At 32.7% G+C, this 19571-nt stretch overlaps 1 protein-coding gene across 2 annotated transcripts in view; it reads right to left on the bottom strand.

Moving 5' to 3' along the window:
* Positions 1 to 19571, bottom strand: part of RPS6KC1 (ribosomal protein S6 kinase C1) — a 208648-nt gene that overhangs the window by 123462 nt on the left and 65615 nt on the right. For both annotated transcript variants that reach the window (XM_074309136.1, XM_074309138.1), the window contains exons 5-7: positions 16491 to 16584; positions 5864 to 5923; positions 2916 to 3278 (exon numbers count right to left, since the gene is read on the bottom strand). In XM_074309136.1, the coding sequence (XP_074165237.1) occupies positions 2916 to 3278; positions 5864 to 5923; positions 16491 to 16584 (517 nt within the window). The remainder of the gene's footprint in view (positions 1 to 2915; positions 3279 to 5863; positions 5924 to 16490; positions 16585 to 19571) is intronic.

The raw sequence follows: 19571 nt of genomic DNA, 5'->3' as shown, positions 1-19571 counted from the left end.
TCTGAGCTTTTTAAAATTTCTGTGTCTGTTTTTAATAGTTTTTTTTTTTAATATCTTCCTTCAATATTACACTGATAGATGTAACTTCTCACTGCTGCTAGTAAGCCCTCACAGAGTAGTTCCTTTCCACTTCCAATTTATTTTGCATCTGGAAACAAAATAAGAAAGTTTATTCTTTTTTATAATAAAATAAGAATTACAAGGAAGTGCACAAACTATATAGTTCATATAGCTTATTTAGTTTAATGCATCATTTTTGGCTACTCAGAAACCTTTTATGCTTATAGATTCTTAACTATATTCTGGATAGGTGAGAGGGCCAAAAAAACTGATTACAGATAGCTGAGTTATTATCATATTGGGTTTATACCTGTCTTAAAATATGCAAATGGTAGTATGGACTATATTAACTAAACTAGTATACAATGAAAAAAAAATTCCAATATATTGATAACATTTTATTGTCATAGTCAAGAAAACTGAACAGATTTTTAAGAACCTAGTAACTATCTTTTCATCAGATTTTTGTTACTTTAATTACCTTATATTAATAATTTATTAATGGTGTCAAATGCAAGGTTAGCACAAAATGAGTACTCAAATAAGTTTTAGGTTTCAATAATTTATATATAGAAAGATTTTCTACTCTGGATATCCTAATAAAATCACAAGTATGAATAAAAACCAAAAATATTCATTTAATATAAGATTTACTAAACTACACATTATCAACAAAATAGCATATTGAAATCAAAAAATTTTAATTTTGCTTAAATTATAGTTTGGTAGTTAATTAAACCAAATTAATCTTTTATTTTTCAAAGACTAGAACTGCTTCTGTGTTATGATAATAATAGCTCCCTTTATAACTTTTGTTATATAGTTTATAATAATAAACCCCTTTATAACTTAAACTTTATGTAACACTTTATGATTTGCAAAGAACTTTATATATTTTATCTCATTTGACTTCAATACTAAAAAAGCATCAAATGAAAGTTGAAGACAAAAGAGAAATAGACATTGAACAAGATAGAAAGTAAATGAAACTCAAAGCCAATGAACTAACTCATAATAAGGAAAAGAAGAAAATTATAGAGGGAAGAAAGATGTAACTATTTTTTCCCTCCTATTTTTCTCATCATTTCTTTCAAAGAATTCTGCATCTTCAAAAAGAAAATGTTTAAGACTAGAAATAACTTTCTTAATTATAATGTTGCTAATTTAAGAGGCCTTCACCACACCTCAAATGGATTCCTGCAATAGGCTGCTAGTGGCAGGAAAGTAGCCACAAATCTGACCATTTCACTTCCTAGTCAATAAACTCAAGCACCTCCCCATTACCTCCAGGATCAACTATAAAATTCTCTGGGAGCAGCTAAGTAGCACAGTGGATAGAGCACCAGCCCTGAATTCAGGAGGACCTGAGTTCAAATCTAATCTCAGACACTTAACACTTCCTAACTGTGTGACCCTGGGCAAGTCACTTAACCCCAATTGCCTCAAGTGGAAAAATTCTCTACTTGGCTTTTTAATACCTTCACAACTTGTCTTTATTCAAATTCTCTTACAATTTACTCCTCTTCACTTGTGTTACAATCCATCAAGACTGGCCTTCTTGCTGACTCTCACATCCATGTTCTCCCTCCTCATGTGTGCCTTCTAGCTTCAAGACTCAGTTCAAAAGCCACCTTTGGCAAAAAGACTGTTCTGCTGGCTGTGACCTCTCTCAGATTACTTAGCTTTTATGCTACCTTCTTCCAAGTATGGATGTTGTAGTTTGAATGTTATCTCTCCCATTATTATGTGAGCTCATATCATTAATTGATGGCAGAGACTATGTTTTTGCCTTTCTTTGTATTTCTAACACAGAACCCAGTAAGTACTGAATAAATGCTAATAATAATAGTGTCTAACTAATCCTAACTGTAGGATTGATAGCTGAAAACAAAGCTCTCAGAATAATTCTACCAATGATTATACCAATAGAACTTGAAATTAAACCACAAAGCCTGTTCTTTCTTAAAGGAAGAAAATTTGAACAAGGAAAATAATTTTCACCTAAAGGATTATCTTTCATAAAGGCAAAAAAGTAATAGCAAATTAATAATATGGAAAAACACACAGGATATGAATGAGTGGATACTATTTAAAAAAAGATCAGTGAAAAGATAAATCTTTCTGTCTCCAGGACATCTAGTTTGAAATGTCCAATACAAAACTGGTAATATGAAACTGAAGCTTAACGGGGGGGGGGGGGAGGGAGGGAGATGATGTACAGATAGATTATAGAAATATAGATGTAGATGTGGATATAAAAAAAACATAAAGATGACATAGTTATAGACATATTATGTATGTATAGAAGCTGACGAGGTTACAAAGAATGAAACTATCCAGTTGTGGAATATACAATTAATGAGACAAAAAAGAGATAAATCAAGAGTTCTAAATTTCATTTTTTTAATACAAGCCTGGAGACAACGGGAGGGTAAAATCGCTATGGAATCCATGTGGTTTTTGCACAAAAGAAATAACTATGGAAAGACACTTATCAATATGGAAGAAATGCTAATTTCCAAAGAGAGAATTCTGGCTATGGAAGACTGACATACATTAACTATAATTATCAAAATTATGAACAAATGTTTCTGATGCCAATGAATATGGAAATATATAAGTTCAAAGGTTATTGTATATATAACACTAGACTGAAAATTAAAAGTATATGGTTGGCACATTTAGCATCATTTTTAAGTTTTAATAGTTTATATAAGTAGAAAAATAATACATAAGATTACATACATTTAAAGATATTATCTTTTGAATCATGTATATTTACATATAGATATATACATATATGTACACATGTATATATAGATACACAAAATGCACCAATTAGGAAAAAACCATACCTTGAACACCTTCCAAGAGCAGATCAACTCCTCTTTTATAAAAACTAGAAGCAGCTTCATAGTCTTCCTCTTCTTCCTTCTTTAAAGCCTGCTTTATTAATTCACCTGCCTTCTCCAAATAATCTTTTTTGCCAAGCCTGGATTTTAGGCTTCCAGCAAAGAGACCACGACTTTCCCGCTCTTCCTCAGTTTTGCTTCTTTCTTTATCTGAAGCAACAGCTCCTGGTACTGAAGGTTCTGGAGAAAGATTGAGACCAAAAGTTCTACTGGGAGAATTTTGATTGGATGCCATTCCATCATCTAATTCAGCAAGGGAGTCCACATCAACAGTCAGAGAGATCAGATCGCTGTCACTGGAGAAACCTAGACATATGAGCAAAAATGGCAGCCAAAATTATACTACCTGGGTAATTCTATATGCTATCTCATATCAATCAGAGCAGCTGCGATTTTATTTTACCAAAGCACACCACCAGAAATTAGTTCTAAGATTTCCTGAGTTTCTACCTGAAATTGGTATTTCTTTTGCTTGTAGAAAATCATTGAACTTGCTTTGATATCAAACTGAAAAGTTTTAGCAGGAAAATCTATTTTACTCTGGAGCTATTAAGATTATTTTTCCCCCCCCTGAGGCTGGGGTTAAGTGACTTGCCCAGGGTCACACAGCTAGGAAGTGTTAAGTGTCTGAGACCAGATTTGAACTCGGATCCTCCTGAATTCAAGGCTAGTGCTCTATCCACTGTGCCACCTAGCTGCCCCAAGCTATTAAGATTAAAAAAATCATAATTCAGTACATTGGACTGTGCCAGCCCTCAATAAGCACTTTACAGGTATGTTTTTAGATAACCTCATATATTCCACCTTAACTGAGGAAATGTAACCCAGTGAACTAAAGAAAGGATTAAAAATGGGAGTTCTAATTCTTTTGTCTGTCTCACCACAGTTCTGTCATAAACATTCTGTGCCTAAATATCCTAAAATGCAAGGAATGGTGCCTGAATTTATTATTAATTATTAATATTTTATTAATTATATTACATTTATTAAATATATTAAAATAATAAATCTTTTTTCACAATTCCATAACTGGCCTTATGGTAGTTTGGGAGACTTTGCATCAAATTATCCTAATTCTCATTTAACAAGTTTCATGAAGGTTTGGTTTAGCTATCTACATTAGAAATTAAGCAATGATAGGAAAGGAAGGTCACAAATTAAACAAGTCTTTACAAAATCAGGGGGACCAAAGGTATGGAATATTGCATTTAATGTCAGATTTCTTTAATGATTAGCTTTTTTCCCTCATTTTTGTCTTTTGGAGAAAGAAATAGTTTACTGGATAGAAATATATGTAAATGAAGGTTATAAGAAAAAAAACTTTTAATTGTTTCAAAAAAAAATTATTGGTACAAAATCTGTATCAATGTTAAATTTGTCATTTCTCTTATGAAAAAAAGAAGTCCAGTAACTCCAGAAATATAAAACAAACTACCTTCCAGGTTATTTTCACTAAGATAAATATGCTAAAATACAACAAATTTTTATTTAGAAATAGTAAACTTGGTAAATAAAATAGGATAAGCAACTATTAATTTTAAGGCAAATCTGAGCTGCTGGCATAATGAAGGATAATAAAAGACGTATTTTATATCACATTTGAAAATAAAAATTATTACATTGTTGGTGGAGTTGTGAAAGAATCCAACCATTCTGGAGAGCAATTTGGAACTATGCCCAAAAAGTTATCAAACTGTGCATACCCTTTGATCCAGCAGTGCTACTACTGGGCTTATATCCCAAAGAAATACTGAGGAGGGGAAAGGGACCTGTATGTGCCAAAATGTTTGTGGCAGCCCTTTTCATAGTGGCTAGAAATGGAAGATGAATGGATGTCCATCAATTGGAGAATGGTTGGGTAAATTATGGTATATGAAGGTTATGGAATATTATTGTTCTGTAAGAAATGACCAGCAGGAGGAATACAGAGAGGCTTGGAGAGACTTACATCAACTGATGCTGAGTGAAAAGAACAGAACCAGAAGATCGCTGTACACTTCAATGCTTATACTTTAGTATCATTGCCTCTATGAATGGATAAAATAATGTAACTAATGAAGATTTCCTAAGCTAGAGGCTAAGGAAAAAGGGATACATCAGAAACTAGTGATATAAAAACTAAAGATAAAAAATTCTAAGACCTCTTTTTTTAAAATTCCAAAAAATACAGTAGAGTGTTGACCTTCAGAGTTAGAAAGACCTGAATTCAAATCTTGCCTCAGACATTTAGTTATGCAACACTTGGTAAATTACTCTTCCTCAGTCTCAGTTTCCTCACTGGTAAAATTCATAATACCACCTATCTCAAAGAATTGTGAGGATCAAATAAGATAACATATCTAAAGCATTACTCAAATCTTAAAGTGCTAAATAAATGCTAGCTGGTGAAAAAGAATGAAGAAAAAGGAGAAGTAGGAAGAGGGGGAAGGAAAAAGAGAAGGAAGAGGAGAGAAGGAAGAAGAGGTAAGGGGGGAAGAGGAAGGGATAGAAAGAAGGGAAGGAGGGGGGAGAAAAAGAGGGGGCGAAGGTAGAGGGAGAAAAAGGGAAAGAAGAAAAGGGGGGGTGAGGAGTAATTCCCATTTTTTAGATGAGAAGACATTCCAGAAAAAGAAATTACTTGTCAAATCTAAACAAAGTCAGGACAAATGCCAGACAGAATTCGGGATGCCTGTCATGAGATAGGCAACAAAAGGTCTTGTCTTGAAATTATTATTTAACAGTTTTCTGGGAAATCCCAACTGTAATTATAAGCTGAAATTTTTATCAGATTTTATATACAAGCTAAATTTGATTTAGTAATATATAATGTATGCAAAGAAAATGACCGTGATTTTAAAGAGGATAGCACTGCAAAGAATCAAATAAAATCTGTTTGTTACAAAAGATCTCACCTCCACCTTCTGATTGGCTGGTAAGTGTCACATCATCAAGACCACTCAAATCTTTTCGAACTAAAAGACCAGAGGAGGAAAAAAAATGTTACTGGCATATCTGTGGAATAAAATTACTAACTTCATATCAAGTAGTTTAGAAAGATATATTTTTAACTTACTCTAAAGGTAGGAATATGTTACTGGCATCTAAACCAAAAGTTCAGATGAATTATTTGCCATGTCAAAATATCTACATCATGTTCTCAGTTTCAGTTTATTCTCTTACAAGATCCTTCCAATGTCTATAAAATACCTACATATAACTTTTTTCTCATTGTAAAGTAACAATAAAAAATAAATAAAAGCAACAGAATTCCAACAGAATTCCACTGATTCAACAATTACTTTGTTATAATATCAGATCCTGATAGGGAAAAAAAAAAAAAAAAAGGAAAGAAACCCCCTTTTACAACCTATGGACAGTTGTTGAAAGTAACGAACACATGAGTTTGGGGGGAAACAATAATATTCTGGTTTGCAACCAAACCACAAAAGAAAGGAAATGTTGAGTTAAAGGTCTTCTGTCCACTCTCCGGTGTCTTGTCACTGTTACTATAATATCATCTATCACAAGATCCTGTTTCATGCCCTGGGCAATTTTCCTTTTTAACATGTACAATAATACCAAAGTGCAATAGGACAAAAGTATGTGTACTCAGTTTTTTGGCTTTTGACCACAAAAATCTAGTGATATAGTCACTTCCTCTTACTTTGCTAAACTTACTAATTCCATTACCAGTATACTGGTTCAAAACAAATTATAAAATACCTATGAATAAAATTCCTTAAGTAAATTTCTCCAATAAACTTATCAGAAACACTTTTCACAAATTGGGAGCATTGGGAAGGGAAGAAACATAGGTTGGCTGTTCTTAAAAATAAAAGAATGCTAAAAGCACTAGGCAAGTAAGAAAATGGAACATTTTGTATAGTCAGACATGGGAGGTTAGAACTATCCAAAAATTAGGCCTGTGCCTTTCTAAACACAAAAGATCAAGCTACACAGTCAAAATTAATCATAAAACCCCACTACTTTATTCCTGGGATTGAGCAATTCTAACTGTTGAGAGATTCCAAATTTTACCCTTCTTTCCCCTCATAGTTTCCCTGACATCTTCCCAGTCTCATCTCAAATACTATCTTCTGTAGGAAGCCTTTCCAGCTCTTAACATATTTTCTTCTGTGATTTCTTCCTATCTAAAATAGATGGACTAGAATAGATTACATTTCTTTGTCTCTCCTGACTCAGGTTAGCACAATGCCAGGCACATAGTAAATACTTAACCAATGCTTTCTGACCACTTACTTCACATCTCATCCACCCAGCCTGGGCAGTCTGTCATGTGACTTGCAGAGAACATGACATCAATGTCCTAGTATTTGTCTATTTATCATACAAATATACCCACTTTCTACTAAATACTTTGGGAAGAGGAATCAAAGCAATACTACATTTGCTTCTGGAAAAGACACGATGATTACCTTTCACAACTACTCCTTAGATCAAAACTCATTGCCCTGAGTACCACTCTTTATCTCCTCCTTTCAGAATCTAAGCCCCTTGACAGCAGTTACAGTGTCACATCTGTATCCCCAGTGCTTAGCACAGTGCCTAGCACATAGGTTTCATTCATTCATTCATTTATACAGAAGGATAACTAGATTGCACAAGAGAAAAAAGCTAAAAAATATAGGAAAGCATTTATGAAATAGGAAAACAGGGAATAATATTTTGAGGATCTGCTTATTGGAATATGAAAAGTAAATGATTATAATAAAAATTGGGTATAAGAACAAGACAGAACTGCCCAGTCAGTAGCTTTATAAGCATATACAGAGTAGTTTCCAACAGCAGCAGAGAAGATTGCTATTAGCAGTAAAAATTATGTTGAGTTGAAAAATAAGCATTCACTTTCTAGTTTTCTATTTACCGGTCAAAATGTTTTCCAATTCATGAGGATTAGTTCCTAGAGAATATAATCTTACTATTATTTGATTTGTATACAAGTAGTGTATGGAAGGAGTGATTTAGAAGATTTTAGTAGGAGAACAGTTAACAGATAAGATATAGAGCAAGCAAATCATGCAATGCTCTAAGCAAAGACTAAGGAGTCAGAAAACACATCTCTGAAAATTAGAGGACATCTGTTATAGGAAAGAAATAAGAGGTACTCAAAGCAAGCACCTGGAATTCAAAGATATCCAGGTCAGTATCTGAGAGCATACAAAATACACTATGTATATACAACATAAACATAATGTATACAAATGTATACAAACTAATTAGAGGTCAAACCAAACTTAAAAAGGAGTCCTTAACCTTCACCATGAAGAGTAAAGATATATCTTTCACCATCACCAGAAAGTTTAAAAAAAAAAAAAAAAAGAAAGAAAGAAAGAAAGAAACAACTAAGGCTTTTTGGAACTGAAACATGGGAAAATGTCAAAGGCCTCTACGAAAATGTTCCGCCTCCAGGTTCAAATCACAGAGATTCAAGTCTCAGGACCATTAGAGGGCCCCAGGTGACTTATGAAAAAAGTCACTGCAGAGATGAGGGATTTTATTTAGCATCCCAGTTCACCTATCTGCCCTCACCTTCAGTGCTTTGAACTCCTCAGAGTAAGGTAGTACTGTGAAATCCATCTAGGAGATCACCTCTAAAGGAAAGACACCAGCCTAAAAAGGTGAATTGTCATAGTACAGATTTCATACTATAAACTTTCAGGAATCTGTATTTGAAGGCCACCTGTCAAAAAGACCAGTTTTCTTTGGAACAACAGGTGGTCTTCTATGATTGACTATACATAAAATACATGGTAGTATTAGTATTAGCTGATAACCTTCAGGAACTTACCACCTGCTAGGCTCCAACTATTGCCAGAGTCTGCCAAGGGGAGTTTCTACTTCTCCCTGTAGTAATGGATCATGATTCATATACAAAGCAAGAAACCCAGGCAGTCGTTGGACTGTCGATAGTATAGAACAATCTTTATAAGACATTATTTTTTGCTGCGTTAAATTCTACATACTATGTATGGGCTACATTTAATGCAGAAGATATGTGAGTAAATCTAGAAATACAGCTCTCAAAAAATGGTTAAAGATCTAAGCCTAAAAAATATAAGTAGTTAATTCTCTTTCGGTTGACTACCAGTATAATAAGTGTAATTAAGAAACAGATGTGATTAAGTTGAAATCCAAAAAAAAAAAAAAAAAAAAAAAAAAAAAAAAACTAACACATTTCCTCATACCTTAAAAATATCCATTGCTAAACTTAATGGTGTACTACCACCTAGGCTATTCAGAGGCAAAATATAGGGATTAATTATAACAAATGAAATTGATATGGTGGTTTGAGGTTTGCAAAGTACTTTATAAACACTCTCTCAGTCCTCACAAAATCCTGTGAGGTAAATGTTACAGATATTATTTCCATTTTATGGAAGAGAAAATGAAACCCAGAGAAGTTAAAAAAAAAAAAAAAAAAACCTTGTCCTTGGCCTTATAGCTAATAAATCCCAAAAGTGAGATCCAGAACCACATTTCTTTAGACTTTAAATACAGCACTATTTCCACGACACATATTGGTACAATTAATGTATATCAGAGAGAAAAGTGAACACCAAAAAAAACAAAAAACAAAAACAAAAACACATGTCTAATCCACCATATCCATAAGCCCTAATCATATTCAAATTTCTTACCAAGAATTGAAGGAATATTTATCACCCTGCCTCTTTTTATTTACTCAGCATCCTTCTCTGCTATTCTCTGCTTTACATATTTACTCAAAACCACCTTGTAAATGTTCCTTGGACACAACTTAATTCACTACCATTCTGTGGTTCTCTTTTAAAAACAAACCTCTCTTTCACTCCAGCAAACAATATTATTTTACTTCAAAACAATGCTTAATAGTTGCATCAATAATTCTGTGACTTTTAAATAGTAATTTAACATTTCTGAGGCTAGGTTTTCTCACAGGTTTGGGCTACATATCTCTGAAATTTCTCCAAGTTCTAAAATTGTAGAAAAACGATCAAATTCCATGAAGCTTCCTTTAACTTATTCTACCAATAGACTTCATAAACTCATTATTCCAATATTAACAACACTTATTATACAAAGATATTAGTTGTGGCAGCTAGGAAAACTAATGAAATATTGGGCTGTTTCCTGAAATAGGGAATTGGTGATCTCACTATATTTTGCCTTCATCACACCTCATTTAAAACAGTTTTCACTTAAAGAGGACAATAATAAGTCAGAGGTATCCATAGGACAATCAGGATGGTGAAGGTAATGTGAATGCCAGAAGAGGATTTAGTTATGTTTAGTTTGGATTAAGGAGGGAAGAGAGGAAAATAATAGTTGTCTTCAAAGATGTAAATGGCTATGATAGAAAACTTTGTTCTACTTCCCCAGAAAACAAAATATCAGAAATAATGGGTGGATATTGCAAGGTGACAAATATTTTATTCATTGTCAAGAAAAACTTAGCAATTATCAGAATCAGCCAAAAGTAGGATAGTCTGCCTCTATAGATAGACATTAGCATCTTTCTCCTCAAAGGTCTTCAAAGATCACTCAGCAGGGATTTTTCTGATGGAGTTTCCCCTTTTATGTGTGAATTGGAATAGATGACCCATGATTGTTACTATAGAAAACCTCAAAAAGAAAACTCTTTATTCTAAGAAAGATCAGCTTCTGTTCTGCAATATATAGTTTTAAAAGAGTTGCCAGTAGCACTAATAGTTAAATGCTATGCCCACAATCACATCAATGTGTCGGAAGTGAGACCAGGTCTTCATGCTTCCAGGGCCAGCCTTCTGGCCCCGTACCAACATCAACATTTACATAACTATATATATATAATTATATACATATGTATACATTACATAAAATCACTTATATAACTTAGTTTGCAAAGGCTCTTACACATAACATTCTCCAACCTAATCTACCCCATTCTTGTTGTTTGATATCCTACCTAAATATGAAAGCCCAATTTCAATACTACATCCTCTACAAATTCTTCTTTGAACTTTAATCAGAAATGATCACTTTTTTCTCTGAATTCGTAAAGTACTCTTTTCAATATTTCACTTAGGAACTCGTCACTTTACCTTTAATTCTGATTATTTTATATTGTCATATATTTCAAATAAATACAATATTACCCTTGATAAAGTAAAAGCCAGTCTTATATCTTATCTCTGTACTTCTCTTAGTTCCACTAGTCTCCAAAGAATTAAAGTTGAGAATCCACCCAAAGTCAACAAAAAACTAAGCAAGAATAATTTGTATTCATGTATACATACATATATATATACATGTATATACATACATATGCACTACATACATGCATGCATACTTACATATCAGAGAGAAATTACAACCAGAATAGAAGATAGACTGGTCATATAAGAATGAGAGACAAGAGAAAGAAAACCTGTGTGCTTCATACACATCCATGCACTATCATGAAATCTAGAAGAAAGTACACAGTATATTGGGTGGAACTCTGGAGTTTAATCCATGTGATAAAAAGCCACAAGACATGAAGGCATGGATGAGTTGCAATTTATGGCATTAGATGCAGCTGTCATATTGAACAGATAAGAGTTACATCTAAATATTTCCTTTAGCACTTAATTCTTATATATAATATAAGACAATGGACAACAGAAATCAAAACTAAAAGAATAATAACTCCAAGTTCAGTAACAATATACCACTGAAAAGAGCTAATCAACAGAAACCAGGAAAATCCCAGTTGTCGGTTTAAAGTTCTAATAGTGCCATCTAGTGGATACAATAACTAACTTCTAGTATTCATAAAAATTTTTGCTATTGTAAAAAATATTTTAAAACTATTTTTGCTATTTTACTATATCTTGAGTTTGAAATTTATTTTGAGATACAAGTAAATAATTCACATTTTAATCCTACTAAATATTTCTTTGTAAACTAAGCAACCAAAATTTCTTACTTTCACTAGAAGAATAAAGAGCACAAATAATATAGTTTAATACTAATATATTTTCAAAACAAAATAATATCAAGATTTTCTATAAATGTCCCTCCAGAGATTTCTAAATAGAAGAGGTATTCATCATAATAGAATGATTTAACTATAGTCCAACTTGTAGGCAGGAAAATATACTATATAATCTCTTCAAATCCCATTCAGTTCCAGAGTTCCATACTAAAAGAAACTATTCTTGAAATAAATGTCTTCATTTTCTAATCTAATTCATATGACAGACTAATACTTCCTTCTCAGGTATTGCAATATGTCAATGGATACTTTGGTAGTTCTTAATCCACAATTTATGGAATGACAAGCAAGCTTTGCTGTATCAATAGCTATTTAAATGCATTCACTCTGCTTATAACAATGCTACAAAGGAAAACTGAGTAAGTCTCATTTCTGTAGCAGTGGTGATCATCTATTTTCCCAAGCTTTTGTTTTGATGTATGCACCTGGAAAATATCCTTTCCAAAAATGCAAAGGAAGTCAAGTAATGTATTGGAGAAAGGAAATGACATAAGTGAACAGATGAGATTATACACACATCAAAGGCTCTGATAACAAGGCCAGCATGACAATAAAGCAACCTATAACCTTAAAGCAACCAAACAGATGAGGGAAAATGTGTCAAGAAGCAAGATTGTCATGTTTCATTCTTATCACAGCTGCCTGATTTCCACAAATCATGCAGGTAACTTTGCAGTTAAGTTCAATTCTACCAAAAGGCAAAGACTAGTAATGAAAATAAGATGACATAACTAATTAATCTTTGAATTATACCTTTAAAAATATCACAAATTGCTCATCCTTGAATTCTCCAAGTGATGGGGTATTTGTTCCACTGTAAAAATGGGGTTGAGAACTCCACATTTTTAAACATAAGATTATTTCTAAAAGTTGATGACTATGAAACCATAAATTTGTGTCCCTTTATACAAAGATTTCCTATTAAACTGTAAAAATCACATTTGTCTTACTGCCTGCCTTTATGTCCCAGAAACAGGACAATGCAAGTTGTGAAAGTCAAGAAAAATCCGAAAGCATCTCTATCCTCAAGGAATTTACATTCCATCAAGAGGAAAGACTATGAAGAAAAATAATTAAGAATAAAATATATAGAGTAAATACAAAGTAATTTGGGGGTAGAGGGAATTCACTAAAACTCTGGGGAACAGTTCAGAGTTTTTGCTTTCAAAATGAACTTTTTGCTAAGTTAAATAGGAACTTAGATGTTTAATAAATATTTTTTTGGATAAAGAAAATTATCAAATGAGAGAACCTACTCAAGAAGGAGAAAAGTCCTTTTATGGTGCATAATTATTTCCAAACTAATGCTAAAAATATACTCTATTATACATACAAAATTATTTTACACACCCACACTCCCACTCTCTCTCTCACACACACACACATACACACACACACTCAAAACTTCAATCCATACTAGTTTGACAAAAACAGAATAGCTTAACAAGAAAATAAATAATAATGATACAATAAAGGTCTAAGAGGTAAGAGAATTAAATCAGTTAAATAAATTTTTTTAAAAAGTACAGAACTATGAGAAGCATTATAAGATCTTCTCCAATGATCATTTTTAAATGAGAAACACAAAGCCCTAAATTTCATCCGTTTGCACACTTTGCTCAGAAAACTTTTATTTTAAGATAAAACAATACTTATTGATTTTATCTGTTTTAAAACATGATCACAAATAATGCTCCTTTGCCTTCAAACTGCTGTTCTCTGAGTATGACAAAAAGGTGATCTACTTCCCGTGTATTCTGACTGGCAGTGAGAGTCCTTGAAACAGAAGAAGGCATGTTAAGGTTAGCCAGGCACATACTGGTTTATCTCTTCTTTCTCAATCCATCTGCACACTCAATCAAAAATATGAAAAATCATAATCTAGCTTCAAAACATCATTCATAATACTTCACCTAGTAGGAATTGCTCTGGAGAGAATTACAGCTTTGTCTCTAAACCCAACCACCTCCACTTGGTGTACTCACTTCCTGCATAACTGACTGTGGGGCTTGACTAATTGATAGTTTTTCTGTTCTTCTATTATTGGATGCCCTTTTCCTCTGATTTCTCTGGAATTTGTAGACCTTTGAGTCTGAGAATAAATCTTTCACTTGCCCTCCATGCCAGATAATTTCAGGATATTGAAAAGCCATTTCACAGAATTTGCAGGCCATCTGACACTTCTATTTGTATTTGTCAACTGCAAATCTTTGAGGAGGATTAATTAGTCAAAACCCATAAAAGCTCTGAAAGCAGCCAAGCATTACAGAAGTGTGTTTAACATCATTTTTAGATGCATTTTTTCATACCTCATGAATCTCAATGTTATTTGAGAGAAGTAAGAATTAGAAAGATTATAGCCAAACTTTATGTACTAATGGGGGAGGGCAGGGGAGGGGAGAATGTCACTATAAGCACAGAGAGAATTCATAAATCTTTTTCTTTTATTCTTCAATATTTTAACCCAATTTTCTTCTTTTTATAATTTATTCCTACACATACAATTCAATCTTGGAGACAAAACCCTAAATCAGGAAAACCCTTTCTTCAATCTCAAGAACAAATACCCATCATCTGCAAAGGAGCATGCTCCTTAACCTCTTTTCCAAAAGGGCCTCCCAATCAAAGTAAACTACTGCTACCCTTTAAAACACTGTCTCATGGCTTCATAGAAACTTCAAAGAGTTTATGAAGTAGTACAAAGTGAAATAAGAACAACAATTTATACAATAACAAAATAGTGCAAAGACAAAACAGCCTTGAAAGATTTAAGAACTGTGATCAACACAAGGACCAACCATAATTCCAGAGAATTCATAATGCTGCCCAACTCTGACAAGAGTTGAAGGGATGAGAGTACAGAATATTATCTTCATTTTATACTGCCTAAATCTTATTTATATATTTGCATGATGTTTCCCCTATTAAACTGTGAGCTCCTTAAGTGCAGGGACTGTATATGCCTTTGTATTACCAGGACTTAACACAGCACTTAGCACACAGCTGGTGCTTAATAAATTCTACTTGACTTGATATAGCTACAATTATCTGCCTAGGGTAGGTTTTATCATGTTACTCCAATATTCAAAAACCTACAGTGGGTCTCTAAGAAGTTAAAATACAAATGAGTGAGCCTGGCACTTAGTCTTCCAAAATCTGACTTTTAACTTGTATGTACAAACTATTTCTTCTAGTGCCCCTTCTCACACTCCACAATCCTGTCAAACTAGCACACTATATATTTACCAAAGTCAGCACTCCAATGTCTCACGCAAGTTAACCCCATATGTGGAAAACACTTATTCAACTCCACATTCAGACTGCTTCACTTCTATTCAAGTAGTTTATATGTCACCTATTTGAAAACCTTTGCTGATCTGCCATGTTACTAAGTGCTCTCTCTCTATTTATATTGCGTTATAATTACATAGCTATATACATATCATATCCTCCTCAATACCATGTAAGCTCCTTGAGGGAAGGAATCATTCCATTTTTTGTCTTAATATCCCCAACTCCTTAACATTGTCTTGTACATAGCAGTCAAATAATGTTTATTGAATTGTGTCTGAAAAGCTTTCAAAAAAGGCTCACCACCAAGCTGACAGTAGTGTAATATTTATTTTTTTTTATTTATTTGACTTTTTTGACAAAGGCAACACTCAAGCACTTTCTATTGAGTAACAGAAAAGTACTATCTACACTGACAAAATTACAAAAGAGGAAGCATAGCATTGTAAGCTAAAGAATTGGCCTCAAAACTTAAAAATACAAAATTATTACAAGAAGTGTATTTGAAGTGATAAAGTCGACAAAGCTAATGCATTCAAAATGCCATTGTATATTAGCTTACTATTATGAAGGGCTCTGCAGTTTGGAAAGCACTGTCCTCAAAATATTTTTTTAGGGAAATTATTAACCTTGTTTTACAACTGAGGAAATTGAGGCTCAGAAAGATGAAGTGAATTTTCCAAGGTCACTTTGACTAAGAGTTAAAATCAGGTCATAAAAGCATTTCTTCTAACTTTGGTTCGTTCAATTACCAAACAATTGCTCCAGATTAAGAGCCTAAATTCTAATCCAGCCTCAGGTTCTTAACAACTATGGGACCCTAGATAAGTCACTTAACTTTTTTTTGCCTCAGTTTTCTCATTTGTAAAATGGGAATAAAAATAGCACCTGTCTCCTGGGGTTGTTGTAAGAAAACAATAAGATGTCAATCATAAAGTTCATAGCACAATGCCTGTAAGCTGTATAGAAATGTTATCTATTACTATCATTGGAGAGAAAATTTTCTTTAGACCGGTTATAAACCTATGATTTTCCAAAGGCTAACAGCAATGCAACATATCACTTGAGGAAAATATTTATGAAAATTAGAAGGTAAGGTATTGGTGACATCAAATACTCTCAAATATCTGGACCCAGCTTCTCTTTGCAAGATCAGACACTAGTTACATGCTCATGATTTACAAATTTCTCAAATTAAAAACACAATATTTGTGAAAAAGACATCTACTAACCTTCAGTACTACAGTCAGAAAAACTGTCAATGAGGGAATCTGTGTAAGGTTCAGCAGGGCCAATCAATTCAGAACCATCATGAACTTCTCCACCCTGAAAAGAATACATGGTCATGTTATATTCCAGGTCAATCAGTTAAATGCAAAATAGCAAATTAGTAACAAGTAAATGATGGCTGCCGTAACTTTGATAAGAAAGTAAAAATACTAAAAGGCTACAGAATAATAAAATTTATGATATATTTCATAACAATATATAGCTTACTTTATAGAAATCATTATTTTAGGATTAACAAACATGTGAGAGAGCTAGCCAAGTGGTCCAGTAGATGGAATGTCAGGCCTGGAATCAGAAAGATTCATCCTCCTGAATTCTAATCTGGCCTCAGACATTTATTGAGCTGTAACTCTGGACAAGTCACTTCACTCTGTTTGCCTCAGTTTCCTCATCTGTAAAATGGGTTGGAGGAGGAAATGACAAAACACTCCATTATCTTTGTCAAGAAATCCCCAAATGGGATCATGAAAACAGACATAACTGAAATGGCTGAACAACAACAAATAAGCAAATGGGTAGAAATGGTAAAGAAAAATCCATGATGACATGTATTTATCAAGAAACCAAGCTTGCTGAAAAAAAAAATATCCTATCTTTGAGTTCTAATTCTAATCAGTTAAGAACTAATATATTATTGGTGATAGTATGAATTATTCAAACAATTCTACAAAGCAATTTTGGATTATGTTAAATACACACACACATGTACACATATAAATAAATAAAATGTTTTTCCTACCTCAGAATGTCCCTATCTTTTGACTTAGGAATCCTACTATTAGGCATATATCCTAAGTAAATCAAAGACCAAAAGATCCTATATATAACAAAATTATTTATAACTGAACTTTTTGTAGTAGGAACTAGAAATCAAGTAGACGCTAAACAAACTGTTATATAAAAATAAAATATTATAGAACTTTATGAAATTATGAATATAAATACTGAAAAGGATGCAGTTATACAGAATATCCAAAAATTCTTAGTTCTTATGTTAAGTTATTAGAATGATTTAAAGCTATTAAAAGCATAAAACTATGCTGACACTTTGTAAGTTTAAAAAAAAAAAAAAAAAAAGAATGCTGTGTAATTATGATGGCCAAGTCTGAACTGAAAAATAGATGAGGAAATGTATCTCCTCCTCCTTTGTTTATAAAGTTAGAGAAATATCAGTGGAGGAAAATGAACATAGTCAGACTGATTTTATGTTAGTTCTGCTGAAAGGATTTTAACTCTGATACTGGAGATGACTCACTAGATAAGAAAGACGGAAGGAATATAGAAATTATGGTGGCAAAAGATATCAATAAAAAAAATTTTAAATAAATTTCTTATTCAAATTTTTAAAATCTCATTGCCATAGAAGAATTCTTTCCCTTTAGACAGTCAATAAGCATTTATTAAGCATCTTTTATATGGTAGGTATAGTGTCAAATTCTAAAGATACAAAAGAGGCACAAGACAATCCATTACCTTCAAGGAGTTAAAAATGTACTGGAAGAGATAAAAAGCAAACCAGTATGTAAAAACAAGTTACCTGTGGAATACATAGGAAATAATTAACTGAGAGAAAGCACTAGAATTAAGAAAGGTTAGAAAGGTGAAAGATAAGGTTCTAATTAGAACTTAAAGGAAACCAGGAAAAAAGGGAAAATGGAAATGAGGATGGAGAACATTCCAGGTATCTTCCAGCCAAAGAAAATGTCCAGAGCTAAGATACAAAATTTATTGATCAAGGAAAAATGAAAAGCTCAGTGTCACCAGGTCAAAGAATAAATGGCAAGATGGAAAAAGACTAGAAAGGTAAAAAGGCTTTGAACAAATAGAAAATGTTTTATTCTGTATGGAGTGAATGACTGAAATAAAATAAAAATTACAATTTTAAATGTTTTTATTAGACTTAGGGACTGCTTTTATCACGGGGCATTTTTATATGTTTTTAGCAAAAGTATTTTTGTTTCACCAAATAAGGAATTATATTCAACAAAAAGGGGAAGAGAAAACTAGAAAGAAGGCTGTCAGAAATTAGGTTAAGACCAACATTTCATACTACATTCCACAATAAACCCCAAACAAATAGATGATCTCAGTGTAAAAGCAGGAAAATCAGAAAAGTAGATACCTTTTACAACTATGAATAAGAGAAGAATTTTTGATGAGACAAGGGATAGAGAGGATCAGAGAAGATAAAGTGGACAATTTTGATTACATGAAATGAAATTTCTACACAAAACTGATTCAAGTAAAATCAAAAGGGAAAACTTCTTGTAAGAGAAGTGATGAATTCAAGATGTAGAATAAAATATACATTTTCAAACACAGACAATGTAAGAATTTGATTATATTGGATTTAACATATACTTTAACATATTTAACATATATTGAATTGCTTGCAAAAAAAAAATAATAATAATAATAATGAGAATAACCAAATCAACATAGCCATTTTAGAAAATGGCATGGCAATCAACTGCCCTATGACTCAATTACCATCCCTCTGAATTTCCTGTCCAAATCACTTCCTCCTTGGTCCTCATTTCATTATATATGTTGTCCTTCCTTATTAAGATATTAAGCTTCTTGAGGGTAGAGACTATCTTGCTTGTTTGTACTGCACTGGGCCTAGAATTCAGTCAGCACTTAATAAATGCTTCTTCATTCATTCAGCATACTACAAGTCATACCATATGGTACTGAGACATAGAATATGAAACTATTTAGCAAATTAAAAGTGAAAATCATGATGAGAGCAATAGTGGGGCACGTATTGTATAAAAGCAGGCTACAACAATAAGGAACTCTGAAGAACTAGAGTAAAATATGTTATCAAAGAATTATACAACAGGAAAAGAAATTGGGCTAGTCATGAAGTAAGAATAAGGAATGACAGATAGCCAACCAGACATCCAATGGGACTAGAAACTGTTGGGAGAAATTAAGGAAGACCTCCAACACACTGGGGAGTTCCCGTCTGGTAAAATTATACAGTGCTTTTTATCCACAAGAGGTGCATATTATTTCAG

The sequence above is a fragment of the Sminthopsis crassicaudata genome, chromosome 4, assembly GCF_048593235.1.
Source record: "Sminthopsis crassicaudata isolate SCR6 chromosome 4, ASM4859323v1, whole genome shotgun sequence".
In the NCBI taxonomy this organism is placed as follows: domain Eukaryota; kingdom Metazoa; phylum Chordata; class Mammalia; order Dasyuromorphia; family Dasyuridae; genus Sminthopsis; species Sminthopsis crassicaudata.
This window is presented reverse-complemented; position numbering and strand designations above follow the sequence as displayed.